General features: G+C 37.8%; 1 protein-coding gene across 5 annotated transcripts in view; it reads left to right on the top strand.

Annotated features, from left to right (window-relative positions):
- Window positions 1-251: 251 nt before the first annotated feature.
- Window positions 252-18,408, top strand: part of Gsap (gamma-secretase activating protein) — a 96,748-nt gene continuing 78,591 nt past the window's right edge. For 3 of the 5 annotated variants that reach the window (XR_013088812.1, XR_013154494.1, XM_076834987.1), the window contains exons 1-3: window positions 252-505; window positions 10,485-10,561; window positions 13,894-13,950. Coding sequence is in view for 3 of the 5 variants with exons in the window: in XM_076834987.1 (XP_076691102.1) it covers window positions 409-505; window positions 10,485-10,561; window positions 13,894-13,950 (231 nt within the window). In the remaining 2 variants the exon portion in view is untranslated. The remainder of the gene's footprint in view (window positions 506-10,484; window positions 10,562-13,893; window positions 13,951-18,408) is intronic. The other 2 variants (XM_076834975.1, XM_076834965.1) reach the window with 1 other exon arrangement.

Raw genomic sequence — 18,408 nt, 5'->3', positions numbered from 1 at the left:
TGAAATCACCTGGAGCTAAAGTAGAAAAATGCCTAGTCTCCACAGCAACGTGCAGCAGCGTTTGGAAACCCTTGGTTTAGCCACCTGGGCAGGACCTACAAACCCCCCAAATCTCCGCCCCTCTGTCCTCCGCTCGGAGGGTTCGCGCCGAGGGCTAGTGGCCCCGGGCGGGCCTGGTCCCGGGCCTCCGTCCTCCTCTGTGCAGGCCGCTGGCCGGGAGGAGGCGGTGCTCGGGGCTTCTCAGGCCGGGACGCTCCAGAACCGAAAGCAGCGGACGGCAGCGGACAGCCTGGGAGGCGGGGGAGAGGAAGAAGAGGGCGGTCTCTGGGGTAGGGCGAGGTGGTGACCCAGGGCCGGGAATGCCCGCGGCGCGGGTCCCCAGAGCCGCCCCGGGGCCGCGTGCGGGCGATGGCTCTCCGTCTGGTCGCTGACTTCGATCTCCGGAAGGACGTGCTCCCGTGGCTGCGGGCGCAGCGGGCGGCGTCAGCGGCCGCTGGGGCAGAAGGTGACCGGGGCGAGTCACCCGGGCGGGGGACCGCGGTGGGGGGGCGTGGAGTCGGAGTCGTCGGTACCTAGAGGGCTCCCGGGCTGCGGTGGAGTGAGGGGCACCAGCCCGACGGGGAGCACCCCGAGGCTCCGCCAGCCTGTGGAGGTTGGTGCGCAAGGGTGAGCCTCGCTCCCTGGCGCTCCGGGTCTTTGGCTTTGCCACTCTCCTCGCCATGGGGCTGGAGGCGCAGAGCCCCCGCGAGGTCGCGGCTGGGGTGCGCTGCCTCTGTCCCTAGCGTCTGACTTGCTTGGTGCCCGCAGTAGTTCACCCTTCCCAGACAGACCGGGGACACGGGTGGCACCCTCAGCGTCATCACTTCGCGGGGAGGGTGTGGAGGAGCAGCTGCGGGAGCGAGAGAGGCTCCTCTCTCTGCCATTAGCATTCACCTGCCCAGGAAGGCTCCCATCAGCTGAGTGGGGGCTCTGCCAAGACGCGAGGCTCCTGCAAGTTGTGTGTTTTGAGAACGGAAAGCTGAATTGGGGCTACCAAGAAAACCAGCACAGAGCTATCCAACTGTTGCCCAGTTTGTCCCCAAGTGTGATTTTTTTGAGGCTTCTCTGCATTGATTATCTTAACGGGAACTGATTTCCGTTTTTTTTTTTCTTTTAAATAAAAGTTCGTAATTTTTTGAGTCACATTTCTCAACAGAGTTAGGTGACTTAGGGGACATGCCACTCCGGATGTGAAGTGAGAGGGGTCGGCAGTTGCTTTCTGGCAGAGAGGAGTGAACTTGGAGCCTGCTGTTGCTAGCCCTTCCTACCGGCCATCCAGCATTACTACCTGTGCAGGCGCCAAGCCAAGTGAGACGAGTGATGCTCCTCTTCTGGCCTAGCTTCCTCAGTGTGAATTGGCACAAACATTCCCAACAGTTGAGGCCACAAATGTCTTTTGATTTTGGTGACAGCGTGAAAAATGACTTTTGATCCTTCCTAGCATTGATCTCTTTAAAGAGAAGGTCTGCGATTTCCCAGTTTTTTTTTTTCTTGTTTGCTTATACAAATCCTATCATTTTGGACAACTATAATGCACCAGTAAAAAAAAAATGTGGGGAAGAAAGTTTGCTTGTAAAGAATGGAGCATCTTGGGTCTTAAATTCAGAATTCAGCTTCAAATCAATGGTGCCTTGTATGTAAGAGCTGTCCACGTCAGAGAGAGAGAGAGAGAGTGTGTGTGTGTGTGTGTCTGTGTGTGTGTGTGTATGTTGGGATTGAAACTAAGTCTGCTTTACCTCAGAGCTAGAGCTACATTCCCAGTCCTTTTTATTTTTTATTTTGAGACAGAGTTTCACTAAATTGTTGAGGCTCTAAGTTGCTGAGGCTGGCCTGGAACTTGTGATCTTCCTGCTTCAGCATCTCTGGGATTACAGGCCTATGCTACCACTGCTAGCTATGCTTTGCCTCTTTTTGTTTTTCCTTAAACACTAGACTGCAAGTATATTTTGTGGGGGAGGGATGTCAAATTACCCATATCTACAACTCCTTTTTCCTAAACTCTGGTTTAAGTTTTTGTTTGCTACAACATATCTTTACATTCTTTTATGCCTTAGCACAATTGATTGTAGATTTCCTTCTTTGGGCATGTTGTTAGTTCCAAGTAAGGAGTCTTGTTTGTGTAGCTTCTGGTTTGAGTTTGCTGGCAGTGTCATTATTAGTAATGCTTTGCATTTTGTGGGCAGGAAGAAGATAGTTTTAAAAGTCTCCTGAATATCTAAAATTTTTTTTTGAAGATTTTAACTTTTTGAGATACAACAGGCAGTTCCAAATCTGTTTTCCAGTATAAAGTAGCCCTTTCTTTCTGAACTCTCACCTTATTTTGTTAAATGGCAAGTGACTGCAAATGAGAAGTTAGGTGAAGTGTGAAATGCCACAGTCTTATGTTTCAGTAAGATATGTTGTAATTGAAAAGCTGTGTGTGCCTTAGTAGGAGTATTGGCTTCCTTGTATCTTTCACTCATCTGGAGAATTATAAACATGTATAATGATGTTCCACTGAAAAAAGGATAACCCTTGATCTTCAAAGGTAAACGTACCTGGAAATGCTAGTTTTTCTGACACTGGTAGTATTGTCCCCTTTCAGTGCACTTTCAAGGCAAGATATTAACCCTGTAATACTAAAAGAATTGTTACCTTTGATAGTAACTGAAAAATAGGTCAGGTCTTCTTCTACTGTAATTTATTGCTCTGGCAGGGAAATCTGGAATTCTACTTTATTTCTAGTATGGTCATTATTAAACATTTGTACAAATTATTTTCCTTTCAAAGTCCCAGCTTTGCAAATATAAATTGTGAATCGCTAGAACACTAATGTCTCCTTTCTGCACGTTTGTTTTCTAAACTTGAAACTTTACTATTTCTACACCAACAAATAAAAAAAAAAAATTTCGTACTGGTGTCTAGTAATTCTCATAAAATGACATTCCTGGCAAAATAGCCAGGGAGTTGGGCTAAGTCAGCATGGGAATTTGGTGACTACAACATTTTAGTCAACAGAGTCAAAGAGTTAGGAGAATAGACTTAGTTACTGCATCTGTTACTGGTTCTGGGTTGAACTTTGGAAAAATGATCTCTCTCTGAAATAAAACGAGAAAAGATTCTCAAATCAAAACAATTATATAAAAGAAATAATAATTTTTAAAACCCCATGTACTCGCCATCCAGCTTACAAACAGAACAATTTCAGGACTTTTGAAGACTCTTGTGTGTTTCTATCTAATCCTATTTCTCCATCTCTTACCACTGCCCTCAGAGGTAACAATTACTTATACATTTATAGTTTTTTTTTATTATTATTTGTAGTTTCAACCTTTTTTTTTTTTTTTTTGGTCTGTGAACTTCAAGAAAATGAAAACTGTTTTCTTTTTGATTTTTCCTCTTTCTAGTATTGTGAGATTTAGTCAAGTTGACTGGCTATCTTTAGGGCATTAATTTTCACCACTATACGGTGTTGTATGAATATATAAAAACATGGTGGACATGGAGATGTAGCCCTTAGATTGTCCTTGCAAGGAAGAGCCTCTCCTGGGTGTTGTGAGTATGGTCAGTTCCCTAAGGATTGCCTCCCCTAGCTTCATTCTCTTTTGAGTGTGGCCCACATCCAGTGAATGATTAAGGTGGGTATAAGGCGCCGACCATTTTGACTCCACCTGGGATAACTCTGGCAATGTGTTTCAGTTCTAGAGATCCCCCGCAGGGGGATCATTGGAAGTTATTGCCCCTGGCCTGCTGGCAGCTCAGCCTCTCCTAATCCTTCCTTCTGCAGGTCATAATCCCAACCTACTAAGGACAGCATGTAAACACATACTGAACTGTCTAGGTGCTTGCTAGGAAGCCCAGCTTTTACTTATTCATTTTTTGAGGGTGACATTTGGGAGGTTTCTGGATTTGTCATTACAGTCAATGTGTTTACTAACCACCTTGTGCACATCTCCTGATCCACAAAGTTGCTGTTTAATCTAGGATGTGTATCTAAGAGTGGAGTGGTCAAGTCATAAGCTATGCCCATTTTCACCTTTCCTGGGTATTATCAAATTGTTTTCCAAAGTATTATACTCATGAACACCCTAATTTTATGTTTCAGAAGTTTTTCCGACACTATATCCTGACAAGTTCTTAATGTAAATTTTAAATTGATTTAAAATTTCAGATTTAATTTTTTTATTATACTTGGTCTAAATGTTATTTCATTGCATTCTGCGGTTGAGCATCACTATTGACTATTTGAGTTTTCTATGAAATGTTCATCTTTTTGTTCATCTTTCTATTTGATTTTTTTAAAAATTATTTTTAGGCGGTTTTAAATGTATTCTGGATTCTAGTTCTTTGTTCGTGATTGTGCTGCAAATATTTTCCCTCGATCTGTTAGTTGTTTGTGTGTATGTGTGTGTGAGTGATGGTGCCTTTGATCAACAGAGAATACTAATCTGAACCCAGGGCTTCACACTCACTAAGCAAGTGCTCTATTATTGAGCTACAATCTCAGACTTTTTATTTATTATTAGAAAGGGTCTAAATTGCCCGGGCTGGCCTTGAACTTGCAACCCTCCTGCCTCAGCCTCCCAAGAAGATGGGATTACAGGTGTATGTCAATATGCTCAAAAGGGAGATCTTAATTTATGAGTCTTTTTTCTTTGATTTGTGCTTTTCATTAAATAATTTTCTCCATAGTCAAAAGTCATGAAGACATTTAAAACATTAATTTCTAAAAACAGTATAGCTTTTTGCACTTTGTTTTTATCCACCCAGAATTTTTGTGTGATATGGCGGACAAATTCAGTTTTACTATTTTTCCATATAATAGCTCCTTGGTTCGATATTACAAACCAAATAGTCTTTCTGTTCTGACAGCAAAGCCACCTTTGACAGACATCACATTTCCATGTTATGTGGAGGTCTTTGTATCTGTATTCTTTTTGTTCCATTGTGTCAACTTGAAATGTCACCATCTAATAATAACTATGATGAGCCTTTGAAAATGGTAGGGTAAATTCCCTCACCTTAGTATTCTTTGGGAGCATCCTAGTTCTTGTATGTCTTTTGCTCTTTCATATATATATAATTATAATTTACCTGTTAGATTGTACCAGGAAGTCTATTAAAAATTTTTGAATGATAAAGTCTCTATACAGCTTGGAGAATTGGCATTTCTACAATGTTGAATCATTCCAATTATGAACAAAGATAGCTTACTTATTTAGATCTTTTTAAGTGACTCTCAAGTCTTAGAATTTTCTTCATAAAGGTTTCACACACTTCTTGCTAAATTATTCCTAGGTTATTTCTTTGTTGATCTCCATAAATGGCACATGTAAAAGCATCACATCTTCTAACCATTTCTGGTATAAATAAAATACCTTTTGCATAATTTTTGGGTCTAGTGCCTAATTCCTTGTCGGGAGGGATCTAATCTTTAAGACACTGAGGTCTAATATAAATTTTCCAAGGTTTAAATTTCATATAGACTAATGTTTCTAGATTTATGATGGGGTTCTGTCATAAATCCATCATAAGTTGAAAACAGTAAATTGAAAATGCATTTAACATGCTTGACCTATTGAACATCCTGGCTTGGCAACACAGTTCATATAGGGTATAGGTTGTTTACCCTCGTGATGTGGCTGTGATTTGCTCCTGCTGCCCAGCATTGCAAGAGAGTATCCTATTGCATAATGCTAGCCCAGGAAAACATCAAAATTCAGAGTATAGTTTTACTGGATTTATATTGCTTTGACACCATTGTAAAGTTAAAAAGTCATAAATTGAAATATAAATCAGGGATAATCTGTATATAATTCTTGGCGGGGGGAATGTGATCTTCTTTTGTATGTATTTTCTCTGATTAGTTTTGGATTTATGATATACTAGATCAAACTTTTTTTTTTTATAATTCATCCTTGCCAGGAAAGTGATGTGTTTTGCTAGGTTTTAAGAGTAAGCTTTTTTGTTGCCTCTTGTGAACCCCCAGATTGATTTTTGAGACCAGGATTTGCCTTAGTTTCATTGTTTTCATTTCCTTCACAAGTCTCTTGCCACTGTCTTTCCTATTTACTTTTCCCTCCCCTACTTCACTCATCTCCTAATTCTCATCTCTTTTTATTGCTTTTTAATTAAGTGCACCATTCTTTTTCTCATTCACAATATAAAATATAAGTTACATGATATTTACTTCATCAATTTTGGAGTTATAATATCTGGTCATATTGAGCCTGAGGACTTATGGGGATTATTTACAGAATAAGGGTGTTGTAGGTATAGTACTATTTTTTTTTTTTTTTTTTTTTGCGGGGGTTACTGGGGATTGAACCACTGAGCAACATCCCCAGTTCTTCAGCCTCTCAAGCTGCTGGGATTACAGGTATGCACCACCATACATGGCTATTTCATTGCTTCTTGATCTAAGGTATTTGTAACTAATTCTGATTTTTGTGTGAGCCTTCATGACTCCCCTCTGCCCCAAGTATTGTTGTTGGAAAGACAAAAATACTTTTATTTTTGTCTCGTATAACAGTTTGGGATAAAATTTATGCATTGTGATGCACCTTCCTGTAAAGTTGAAATGGATGAGACTACTTAGAAAGCCAGCTTCTGTTTTACATGAGTTATGACTTCCCAATACCTTGGATATCTAGGTACTGACTTTTGGTAGGTTTACTTATGTAAGTATCTCATCTATCAAGGCTACAGTTTTTCTTTGTGAGCACTGAATACATTGAACTATAAAATCACATTTCCTCATTTGAAATTGCTAAACTTCCTCTTCTGGACTTTCCAGAAATGAACTACTGAGAGACGAGTCATAATGAATAAGCAAAGAGGTTATTGAACACCCCTTTAAAAAAAATAGGGTGTGTTTAAAACATGAGCAAACTAATCTAGGAAGGAAGGGCCAGTGGGTTAATGGTGTGTGGTGATACGTTGGTCTCTAGATTTCCAACATTGCCAAATCTGTTTTAAATATTCTAGAGATGTGAGCCATGCACTTCACTGCAGGGTTGGCATTATTTAATGTACTCCATGAAGGCATTTTTTTTTCCAACCCTCTCTACCATAGTTACATCATATTTTGGTCCTAGTTTTTCTGTCTGATGTTGCTTAAAATGTAACATAAATATACAGTTTATTGGTTTGCAATCCAGGATTCTATTAGAATCACGCAGGGAGTAAACACACACTGGCCCAATAAAATGAAAATATCTTGGTTAGAGCCTGGGGGTGGGGTATCAATGTTTCTTTAAGAACTTCTCTGATGTTTCTGTCTTAGCCAGAGTTGAGAGTTAATGGTTTAATGGAATAAAGATGTCATTTGTTGATTTTTTTTTTTTTTAGTAATTTGAAAATAGGTGTGTTTATTAAAAAAACAAACAACAACAACAAAAACCCTTGATTTTTCTCATCAAGACTTTTTATCGGGAGTTTCTTATCTTGGTTGAAACCTTTTAAGTGTGCTTTTGTGCAAGTCTGTCCCAGCAACCTCATAATCTTGAAAGAAAAAAAATACTTCTCAAGATATTGACACATTGCATTCCAGAGGTTTTGAGTCATGTGTGGGATCAAAAGGAACTCACTAAAATTCTCCTTAGATGTTTACAAAATCTACTTTAAATTTTTAAATAATTACCCATTTTCCTATTGTAAGCTTGATACAGGACACTTTGTGCATCATTCTGCTTACCTATTTTAGATTTAAGATGAGTCTGCCCCACTTTGTCTAGGTTGATCAAGTGTCTTCTCACTGGAACTCAACTGTGTTATCGCACAATGGGCCTGCAGCACAGTATACATAGTGTGGATGTTCTAGAAACAAGAACTCTGAATTTGGAAGTGCTATTTAGCAGAATATGATTCAATTATTTTACTGCTAAGAGGCCAAATGGTTGTCCTTATATTAAAATTAGTGTAAAGCATGTATGATAGTTCAATATATGTTGAACTATATATGTTGCCCCACCCCTAGGAGATCCACACAGCTGCTGCTTATGAGGGGTGGAGAAGGGCTCTCAGGATGATTGAAGTTAATGAAACTATACTTCCCCTCTCTAAATGCTTCCTAGCTCAGTGCAGATGTCCTTACCAGTTATCCTTATTACCTTCCTTTTCTCCCCCTTTAAATCGGGAATACAAACAAAATTTTGCTCTGAGTTATAGAATGTTTTGCATGTCTTATCTGAATATTATAATTTGTCATCAACATAATTTAACATCTAAAAGCAGTATTAATGTATAGAAAAAAATGAGTGAAGCAATTTAGTTTTTTGGATAGCTTTGAGGAAGTTGAAAATATGCATTTCTACCCAACAAGTTATTAACATTGTATCCACTAATGTTTGAATCCTTTAACTGTACAATTAGGGCTATCCTAAAAGTTTTAGAAGATGGCCAGTTGTAAATATTTGTGTAAAGAGTCTGTCCTTCAAAATGTCTTTTGTACAGAAAAGTACAAAATCAAATGTACAGCTCATTTACTTTTCTGAGTGAAGCTCACATAACTAGCATTTGGTACAAGAATGAATGTTAGCACCATGGGGACCCTTCATGTCTCCCTTCAGCTGTCATTTATACAGCAATATAGATTAGTTTTATAGTTTTACCTGTTTTTGAAGTCTGTATATAAATTGAATCATATAGTTCATTATTTTTATTAGTGGTTGGGGTGGAATCTGATTTTTCTCAGTTTTTATATTGTTATAGGCTAATTCATTCTAATTGTGAGATATAACATTGGACATAACAATTATTCTTTCTTGAAGGCTATTTGGCATTTTTACTTTGGCTATTCTGAACCACAGTACTATAAACGTGTCTTTTGCTGAACATATGTACTTCTGTTGAATATATGTATGTGTCTATGTGTGTGTGTAAATATATATATATATATATTTTTTTCCTCACATATATTCACTTAACGTGCAATTTCTGAGTCACATATGTTGAGCCTCAATAGACATTGCTAACAGTTTTTCAACTTATATCCCATTAACAGTTTATGAAATTTCACTTCCATTTTGTGGTACCACATAACATTAAAACATAATATTGAGAATGCTCAAAATTGTTAGTATAACTAGTAAAAGAATAGCAAAAGAATATGAAATTAATGAGGAAATAGGAAAATGAAATAATAAACTGATTAATCAAGAAGAATGAAAGAGTAAAACAAGTGAGTCACGGAAAGCAAATAGTAAAATAAGCCCAATATGTCAGTAATTACGGTAAATGAAAGTGGGCTACATATTTCAAATGAAGATTAAAGCTGTCAGATGGGATCATGAGTAGATACTGCTTATAAAATATATAACTTATAAGGGCACAGGAACATTAATGAAAGGCTAGAACAAGCTATCTCATATAAGCAATACTCTGAAGAAAGCTGAGGTAGTATATTAATATAAGGCAAAATAGACTTGGAGTAAAGAATTATTAGATAAAAATACATTTTTATATTGAAGTGGTTGACTAGTTCAGCTCCTGGTTCAAAACTTCTGTGTGAATTTTCAGACCTGAATATGTGCAATCACAAGGAAGGCTTTACCTGGAAGTCTTCACAGGAAAGCTGTCCTCCCTAAATCAGACTGGACATATAGCCAAGGAAATGCAGTTGCCCAGAGAATTGCAGGCAGGCCTGGGCCCTGGCCATAGCCGTTCATACGTGCCTTGCTAGATCTGAGTGTCTTCATTGGAAGGCCTCTTTTTTGGGGGGTCTTCAGCAAAGACTTTCCCACAAGGGGAAGAGGGGAACTTTGATAACTTTTTGTCAGTAGACTCAGACTCCAAATGGCTCCCCATCTCCCTTCTGTTTCTGTGTCCAGTTGCTCCCTCAACAGGGAGAAATTCCCACATCTCTGCTAATGCACCCGATCTTTCACCATACGTCACCTTTCCATATGGAAATGCAACAAAGAAGTTGGCACTTTTTCTGTTTAGCCCCTGGATATAGCATCATAATGATTAAGGGCTTGACTGTTATTTTCTTTTTTATCCCATTTAACAACTGAGACACATGGAAGCTCAGCTGTGTGCCTGACAACTTAATTCACCAGGAAGCTATACCAGTTCTGAATTTGTTCCTAATAATGTAGCCTCAAAATATATAAAGCAAAAACTAGTAGATACTGAAAATTTATTGAGGTGTGACACATGCAGGCAAGTCTACAGTATAAAGTGTGCAGCTCGGTAAGAGATTAAAAGGTGAGCTTATCTGTGTACCCAAGGTGTGCAACCTTATCAACACCTTAGAAGGCCTCCCTCAGATGATGCCATCTCTGCCCCCTTTCTTCTTCCTGAAAGGTCACTGTTGTTCTGACTTCCAGTAATCGAGATTGGGTTTGCTTGCTTTTAATCTGGGTATAATGGAATCCTCAGCATGTATGCTTTGTACTTCTTTCACTAATGTTAGCTACATATTTAAACATCTTAAATATTAACTGGCTATTATTTTATTTCAGATGTTTTAGAAACAAATTATGAGAGCTTACGTGTACTAAATGTTGAAAGAAATGGAAATATTATTTATAACTATAAGGTATGTATATTTTCTCTTTTTATTGTGGTAAAGTAAATGCAACAAAATTTACTATTTTAACCATTTATGTAATTTTATGAAAATTCTCTCCTGTATAGAAGGGTAATTGATAAGACTTGGTATTTAACCTCTGGCCCTTGTTTTTGTGTGTGATATTGAATAGAGTGATTTGAAGTCTTAAGAGATGTTTCTTTTTAAAATAAGATAAAATGTGCATATTTGAAGCTCAAAAAATTTGAGTAAATAAACAATTTCACTTTCTAGAGGGAAATGTCAAGATGTTTAAACTTGACAACTGTTAATTTTTTGTCTTTGAAGATATATTAAATTTGATTTTTGTCTATTTAGAACTAGGTATTCTAGGACTTGTGAGGCATTATTTGACAATGTGTTTCCAATGTTAAGTGTTCTGAGGAAAATTTAATTTTACTGATAACTTTACTAGGGACACATGGAAGAAAAATTCTCATAGTTTGCTTTGAAAATTATATCATTTTACTTTCTTTTGTTTAAAAATATTAAGTTGTATCTAAGGATAGTGTATTTAAAAACTGTATGATTCAAAAACCTGTATTCATAAGAATATCATGGATTTATTCAAGCCAATCCCATTATCTATTATATAGATTCTCTCTTTTTTTTTTTTTTGGTGATTTTGGGGGTTGATCCCAGGAGTGCTCTACCACTAAGCTATATCCCCAACCCTTTTCATTTTTTGAGTCGGGATCTTGCTGAGTTTCCCAGGATGGCCTTCAACTTGCCATCCTTCTGTCTCAGCTGAGTATCAGGGATTTTAGACATGTGACATCATGCCCAGTCATCACTAATATTCTCTTTAAGAGACTACTGGAAATACAAAATGATTGACTCTTTCTCCATGCTCAGTCCTATAAAGAGCTCTGAACTCTTCGAGCCCAAATGGCCAGCTGAATCAGGCCTGGCCCCTTTCTGATCTGCACAGCAAGCTTCCTTTAGTTTTTAAAAAAATTACAGTAGAATGTATTTTGACGTATCTTACATACATGGGGTATAATTTCCCATTATTGTGGTTGTACATGATGTGAGGTTACATTGGTTGTGTATTCATATATGAACATAGGAAAGTTATGTCTAATTCATTCTACTGTCTTTCCCATTCCAATCCCTCCTCCCTTCCCTTCATTTTCCCCATTCTCCCCTGTCCAATCTGGTTAAACCTCTCCTGCCCCTCAACCTATTGTGAGTCAGCATCTGCATGTCAGATGCCTTTGGTATTTGTGGATTAGCTTATTTCATTTAGCATGATAGCCTCCAGCTGCTATGAATGTGGCCCCATCACTATAGTGATGTTGACTTTTCTATTCTTTTAATGAATGAGATCAATGCAATGAACTTTTCTCTTAGCACTGTCTCCATAGTATTCCAGAGATTTTGATATGTTGTATTGCTATTCTCATTTACCTCTAAGTACTTTTTTAATTTCATCCCTGATTTCTTCTGCTATCCATTGGTCATTCAGTAGCATGTTATTTAGTATCCAGGTGTTAGAGTAGCTTCCATTTTTTATTTTATCATTGATTTTAAATTTCATTCCATTATGTTCTGATAAAATGCAAGGTATTATCTCTATTTTTATATTTACTGAGAGTTGTTTTGTGGCCTAAGATATGGTCTATTTTTAGAGAAGGATCCAAGTGCTGCTGAGAAAAAAATGTATTTTGTCATTGATGGATGAAATATTTATGTCTGTTAAGTATAAATTATAAATTGTATGTTTTTAGTTCTATAGCTTCTTTATTTAGTTTTTGTTTGAAGGATCTATCCAGTAGTGAGAGAGGTGTATTAAAGTCACCCAGCATCATTATGTTGTGGTCTATTTGATTCTTGAAATTGAGAAGGGTTTGTTTGATATATACAGATGCTCCATTGTTTGGGGCATAAATATTTGTGACTGTTATGTATTTTTGATGTATAATTCCCTTAAGCAGTATGAAATGTCCTTCTTTGTCCCTTCTGATTAACTTTGATGTGAAGTCCACTTTATCTGATATGAGGCTAGAAACCCCTGCTTGTTTACATGATCCATGTAAATATGTTTTTTCCCATCCTTTTACCTTCAGTCTGTGGATATCTTGGCTTATAAGGTGTCTCTTGGAAATAACATATTGTTGGGCCTTGCTTTTTAATCCAATCTTCCAGTCTATTTCATTTCATGATGAGTTCAGGCCATTTATAGTCTGTTATTAAGATATGATTATTCCCTGTCATTTTGATTTATTTCTGATTTTTAATTTGAATTGCTTTCTCCATTGATTTGCTCTTATTTTAGTGTAAGTTCCTTCCTTTGCTGGTTTTCAGTTTTTAAAAAAAATATTTTATTAGTTGTTGGTGGTCCTTTATTTATTTTTATATAGTGTTGAGAATCCAACCCAGTGCCTTACACATGCTAGGCAAGCACTCTACCACTGAGCCACAACCCCAGCCTTGCTTTTTTCACTTTTATTTTTTAACTTTTGTTTATCATGGAAGTTTTTTATTTCATTGTTGATTCTGAAGCTTAATTTTGTTGGGTATAGTATTTTTTTTGGCAGGGGGGAGGTAGCAGGAATTAAACCCACAGGCACTTGACCACTGAGCCACATCCCCAGCACTATTTTGTATTTTATTTAGAGACAGGGTCTTCCTGAGTTGCTTAGTACCTTGCTTTTGCTGAGGCTGGCTTTGAACTCATGATCCTCCTGCCTCAGCCTCCTGAGCTGGGGATGAGAGGCATACACCACCACACCTGGCTGGGTATGGTATTCTTGGCTGGCATCAATTTTTCTTTTAGAGCTTGATATATGTTATTCCAAAATCTCCTAGCTTTGAGGGTCTGGGTTGAGAGGTCAGCTGAGATTCAGATTGGTTTCCCTCTAAATGTTACCTTTTGTTCTCTGGCAGCCTTTAAAATTCTATCCTTATTCTGGCTGGTGTTTCCAGCCCAGAAGCAGCTGTACTGCTAGGGATTTCTTCCTCGTTTTAGTATATCCACCCTCCTGAATTCCTAGTCTAATTTGAATGTCCAGTTTTAAATTCCAGTAAAGTCCCCCCCCACCCCACCTTTGTTCACTCACCTTGCTGAGAAGCTGCCTTGCTGAGAAGCTGCCTATCTACGCCTTCTTGGTTTCGTGCCACGGAGCAGCCAGGAAAGTGACCTTCTCTATTCTGCACTCTTGGAAAAAAAAATCCTCCTTAGAGGTTTTAATTGCTGAGACTGAATTATTGCAGGTTTGTTTTAAAACTAGTGTTAGCTTTAGCCTAACTTCCTAAACTATGACATTTAATAAACATCTGGTTATTTTTCTTTTTTTTAGGATGATGAGAGAAATATTGTCTTTGGATTATATGATTGCCAAACCAGAAAAAATCAGGTAAACATCAGATAAATCATAGCTTACTTATTGTTTACTGCTTTTAGAGTTTTCTTTGCCTCCACTGTTTGTTTTCTAGATAAAAATTCCCACTTCATTTTATAAAATTTTTCTTTGCCTGCCTTGTCTGCTCATTTTTTAGAAACTACTTCTTGGCCCCATTATCTTTTTGTTGTTTGTTTTTGTACTGTGGATGGAGCTATATCTCTAGACAGTCTGACTAAATTGCTGAAGCTGGCCTTGAACTTGTGATCCACAGGCTTCTGAGTCATTGGAATTACAGGAGTGTGTCAATGTGGCTGGCTTTGGCCCCATATCTTAAAAAAAAAAAATGACTCCTCCTGAATCAAATGTTATATGAAGTCTTAGTCCTTTGAATTTAAGTAAAATTGGCCTAAACCAGCTTTCCAACATCCTATAAGGAATTAGGAAATCCAGTGCCCTTCCAGGACTTGTGTGCTCCAGGTCATTTCATAATGACCTCTGGCTCTGAGTTCTGCTTGTGCTCAACCATGCCTTGTCTTGCTTCTTGCTCCTTTTCAACAATTCAGGGTTTGGAACTTGGCAAAGCCTTCATTACCTTTTTCCTTAATTTTTTTCTAAAGTACTCACATAATGCCTTGGTTGATGTAGGATAAGCTTTGTCTAATTGTGTGTGTGTGTGTGTGTGTGTGTGCGCGCGCGCATGCGCGTGCGCGATGGGGGAGTTGTTTGGGGCCTATATAAAAGCAATTTAGGGTTTAATTAATTAAGGATGTTAGACATCCTTGAAGTTAAATTTCTGGGTGGTCACTTTCAAATTTCTCCCAGTCACCTTACTCTTTAGGCTACCAATATTTTGCTTTGTTAATTCTCTGGTCTTTCTCCTTCCTCCACCTGTTTTATTCACACACATTTCACTTACTCATTCGTTTATTCACTGACCCAACAAATATACATTCAGTGTTTCTTCTCTGAGCTTCTGGAGTCTCAGTATTGACCAAGAAGAATCTTGTTACAATATACAGTCTTGGGATAGAAGCAAATTTTAAAAATCTCACATGTTAGTGTAATTCTTAGCTTAATTTCTATGTGGTGCGAATTCTAAGAAGATGGCTTGAGAGAAGACATCATAGTCTTCTATAGTGGTGGGTATTACTATCTATCTATTGTGGACATATTTCTCTCTGCTAAGGCTGTGAGCGCCAAAAAAGTGAGGAGCATTTTGCATACCAATGTGTTTCATCTGCACTGCATTCAGCTTACTGCCTTATAAGCCATAGTAATTCAGTGAAGGATATTTTACTGAATTGACAGTGATAGGTTCCCTCCACAGTGGCTGATTTTCAAACGTTTTCCAGTGACAGCACTTCATTGGATTTCAAAATATGAAGATGATTTCAGAAAATAAATCAGTTAAAGAATAAATTCATGGGACATTTATCTAGCTTTTATAAATAGGCAAGTCTTACTCCTATACCATAATTGCTATCTTAGTCCATTTTCTGCTGCTGTAACAGAACGGGATTTGGTAAGTTATAAAGAACAGAGGTTTCGTTCTTACATTTCTGGAGCTGGGAAGTCCAAGATTGAGTACCCACATCTTGTAAGGGTCTTCTTGCTACATCATTTGATGACAGAAGGTGGAAGGGTGATAGTGAGAGGGCAAAAGGGGACTGAGCTTACTCTTATCACAGACCCACTCAGTGATGGATAACTCCTCTCTGGAGATGACAAAACTAATCCTTTGCAAAGGGCAAAGCCTAATGATCCTTTATTAGGTCTCACCTCCCAACACATTGCAGTGGGGTTAAGTTTCCTTAAACATGAACTTTGGGAGCCACGTTAAAACAGCACAGCTCTTTCCCCATCCCTTCTATACACTCAAAAGTCTATCAACCCATATATTCTTTATTGGCCCTTTGGTTTTATTGAGAGAATGAATTTGGATGCCAAGCCTAACTGGGCTTTAAAATTTTAAGTACTGTGTTTTGCCTTGGAAATGTGCTGCCAAGAGAAAGATGGTGCTTTTTTTGTGGTGCTAGATCTTGGTGTCTGAATCTTAAAGCATTTTTTTCTTTTATTCCCGCCCCCAAACTATGTCTCACATACAATTCACCCAGTTTTCTCCAATTATTGGATCTTGTGAAGTTAGGTATAACATTAAATATTAATATGAATTAATGTTAATAGGAAATTGACATTGGTAGAATGTACATATATAGTTTTATGCCATTTGGATTTTTTTGGGCGGGAGTTTACTGGGAATGGAACTCAGGGGCACTCAACCACTGAGCCACATCCCCAGTCCTATTTTGTATTTTATTTAGATACAGGGTCTCACTGAGTTGCTTAGTGCCTCACTAAGTTGCTGAGGCTGGCTTTGAACCCACAGTCCTTCTGCCTCAGCCTCCTGAGCTGCTGGGATTACAGGTGTGCACCACTGCGCCCAGCAAGTTTTATGTCATTTTATGTGTAGATTTATGTGTAGATTCCTGAAATTGCCTCTGCAATCAAGATACAGAACTGCTCAATACCATGAATATCTGCAGCTGTTGACTTTTTACCAGTTTGAATGAAATGTGACATTTTACCTTATCTCCTATTAAGTTCATTCAGTGTCCTACATTTAAAGTTGTCTTCATTCCTTTTCTACATTTTTAAAGATCTACATCAGATGATATACTTTTTGCCATTATTGTCAACCATAATTTAGAAAACACAAGGGAATGAAAGTCAGTTATGTTTTACCCATATTTTTGCACTTCTTATTCTTCTTTCCCAGTGTTCTAGGATTCCTTTCAAAAATAATTTCCTTTCTCTTTCAAGAACTTGTTTAGCTATTATCATAGGGTGGGTATGACAATGACAGATTCTCACAATTTTCCTTCTTTTGAGAATGTGTGTTTTGATTCCTAAAAGATGATTTTTCCAATAATAGAATACAGCATGACAATTCTTTTCCTTCAGTTCTTGAAAAATGTGTCATTTCCTTCTGCCCTCCATAGTTTCTCTTGAGAAATCTGTTGACTTTCAAATTGATTTTCTCTTATACTCAAGTTGTCATTTTTGTTTTCTAATTGCTTCAAAAATATTTTTCTTTGTCCTTTTATTTTCTGAAGATTGATTTGCATGTCTCTGTATTTGTTTGGATTGTTCCTGTTTGGGATTTGCTTCTTGAATCTGCTGTCTTTTGCTCAACTGGGCATGTTTTCAGTCACCAGCCATTATTTCTTATTTCTTTCTTTTAACTTTTTTTTATCTGTTTGTTTTAAATATATGACAGTGTATTTTGACATATATACATAGAGTATAACTTGTTTTAATTGGGATCCCATTCTTTTGCTTGTACATGATGTAGAGTTTCACTGGTGGTGTATTCATATATGAACATAGGAAAGTTATATCTGATAATTTCTGTGTCTTTCCTATTCCCATTCCCCCACCTCCCTTCATTCCCCTTCATTCCAATGAACTTCTGTTCTTCCCTCCCCCACTAATTATGTGTTAGCATCTACATATCAGAATGTTTAGCTTTTGTTTTTTTGGGATTGGCTTATTTCACTTAGCATGATAGTCTCCATATTCATCCATTTACCAGCAAAGTCATTCTTTTCATGGCTGAGTAATAATTCATTGCGTATGCATACATTTTCTCTATCCATTTATTGAAGGACACCTAGGTTGGATCCATAGCTTAGCTATTGTGAATTGAGCTGCTATAAACATTGATGTGGCTTTATCACTGTAGTATGACCAGTCATTATTTCTTCAAATACTTTAAAAATTCCCACCTTTTTTCTCTTTTATGGACTCTAATTGCATGATTGTTAGGCCTTTTTTTGTTTGTTTGTTTGTTTTTAGTCTTTTTAGTCTCACAGATCTGAGGTTCTGTTCCTTTTTTTCCATAGTTCTGTCTGTTGTTAAGATTAGGTGATTTGTGTTGTTATATTTTTTAAGTTCACCAGTTCTCCTGTCCTCTCTGCTAGTATGTTATATGTATCTACTGAGATATTATGGCATTTTAATGATTTCTGCTTTAAAATTTTTGTTAGAGAATTCCAGTACCTCCATCATCTTGATGCTTATTCTTATTTTCAAATTGAATGAGAAAAAAAACTTCCTTGTTCTTGGCATTGTGCATGGTTTTCCATTGTGTCTCAGCTATTTTAAGTATTATGTATGAGAATCCAGATCTTATTGAAATTTTCTGTATCTCCTCTGAAGGTGTTCTTGTTGAAGAATGAGGGTTATAACCTCACTGCGGCTAGGTAGGGGTGGAAGTCCAGATTCCTCACTTGGCCTCCTTTGACACCCAGTTGAGAGGTGTTTCTAGACAGAGGCAGGATTTCAGGCTGCCTTCTAGGCCTCTACTGATATCACAGCAGGAGATCAGGGAGTGATAGGTAGGTAGGTGGAGGCCTCATTGTCACTGGGTGGTAGTAGAAGTTTTGACTTGCCATTCAGCCACTTCTGACA

The sequence above is a fragment of the Callospermophilus lateralis genome, chromosome 1 (assembly GCF_048772815.1).
Source record: "Callospermophilus lateralis isolate mCalLat2 chromosome 1, mCalLat2.hap1, whole genome shotgun sequence".
NCBI classification, from domain to species: Eukaryota; Metazoa; Chordata; class Mammalia; order Rodentia; family Sciuridae; genus Callospermophilus; species Callospermophilus lateralis.
This window is presented reverse-complemented; position numbering and strand designations above follow the sequence as displayed.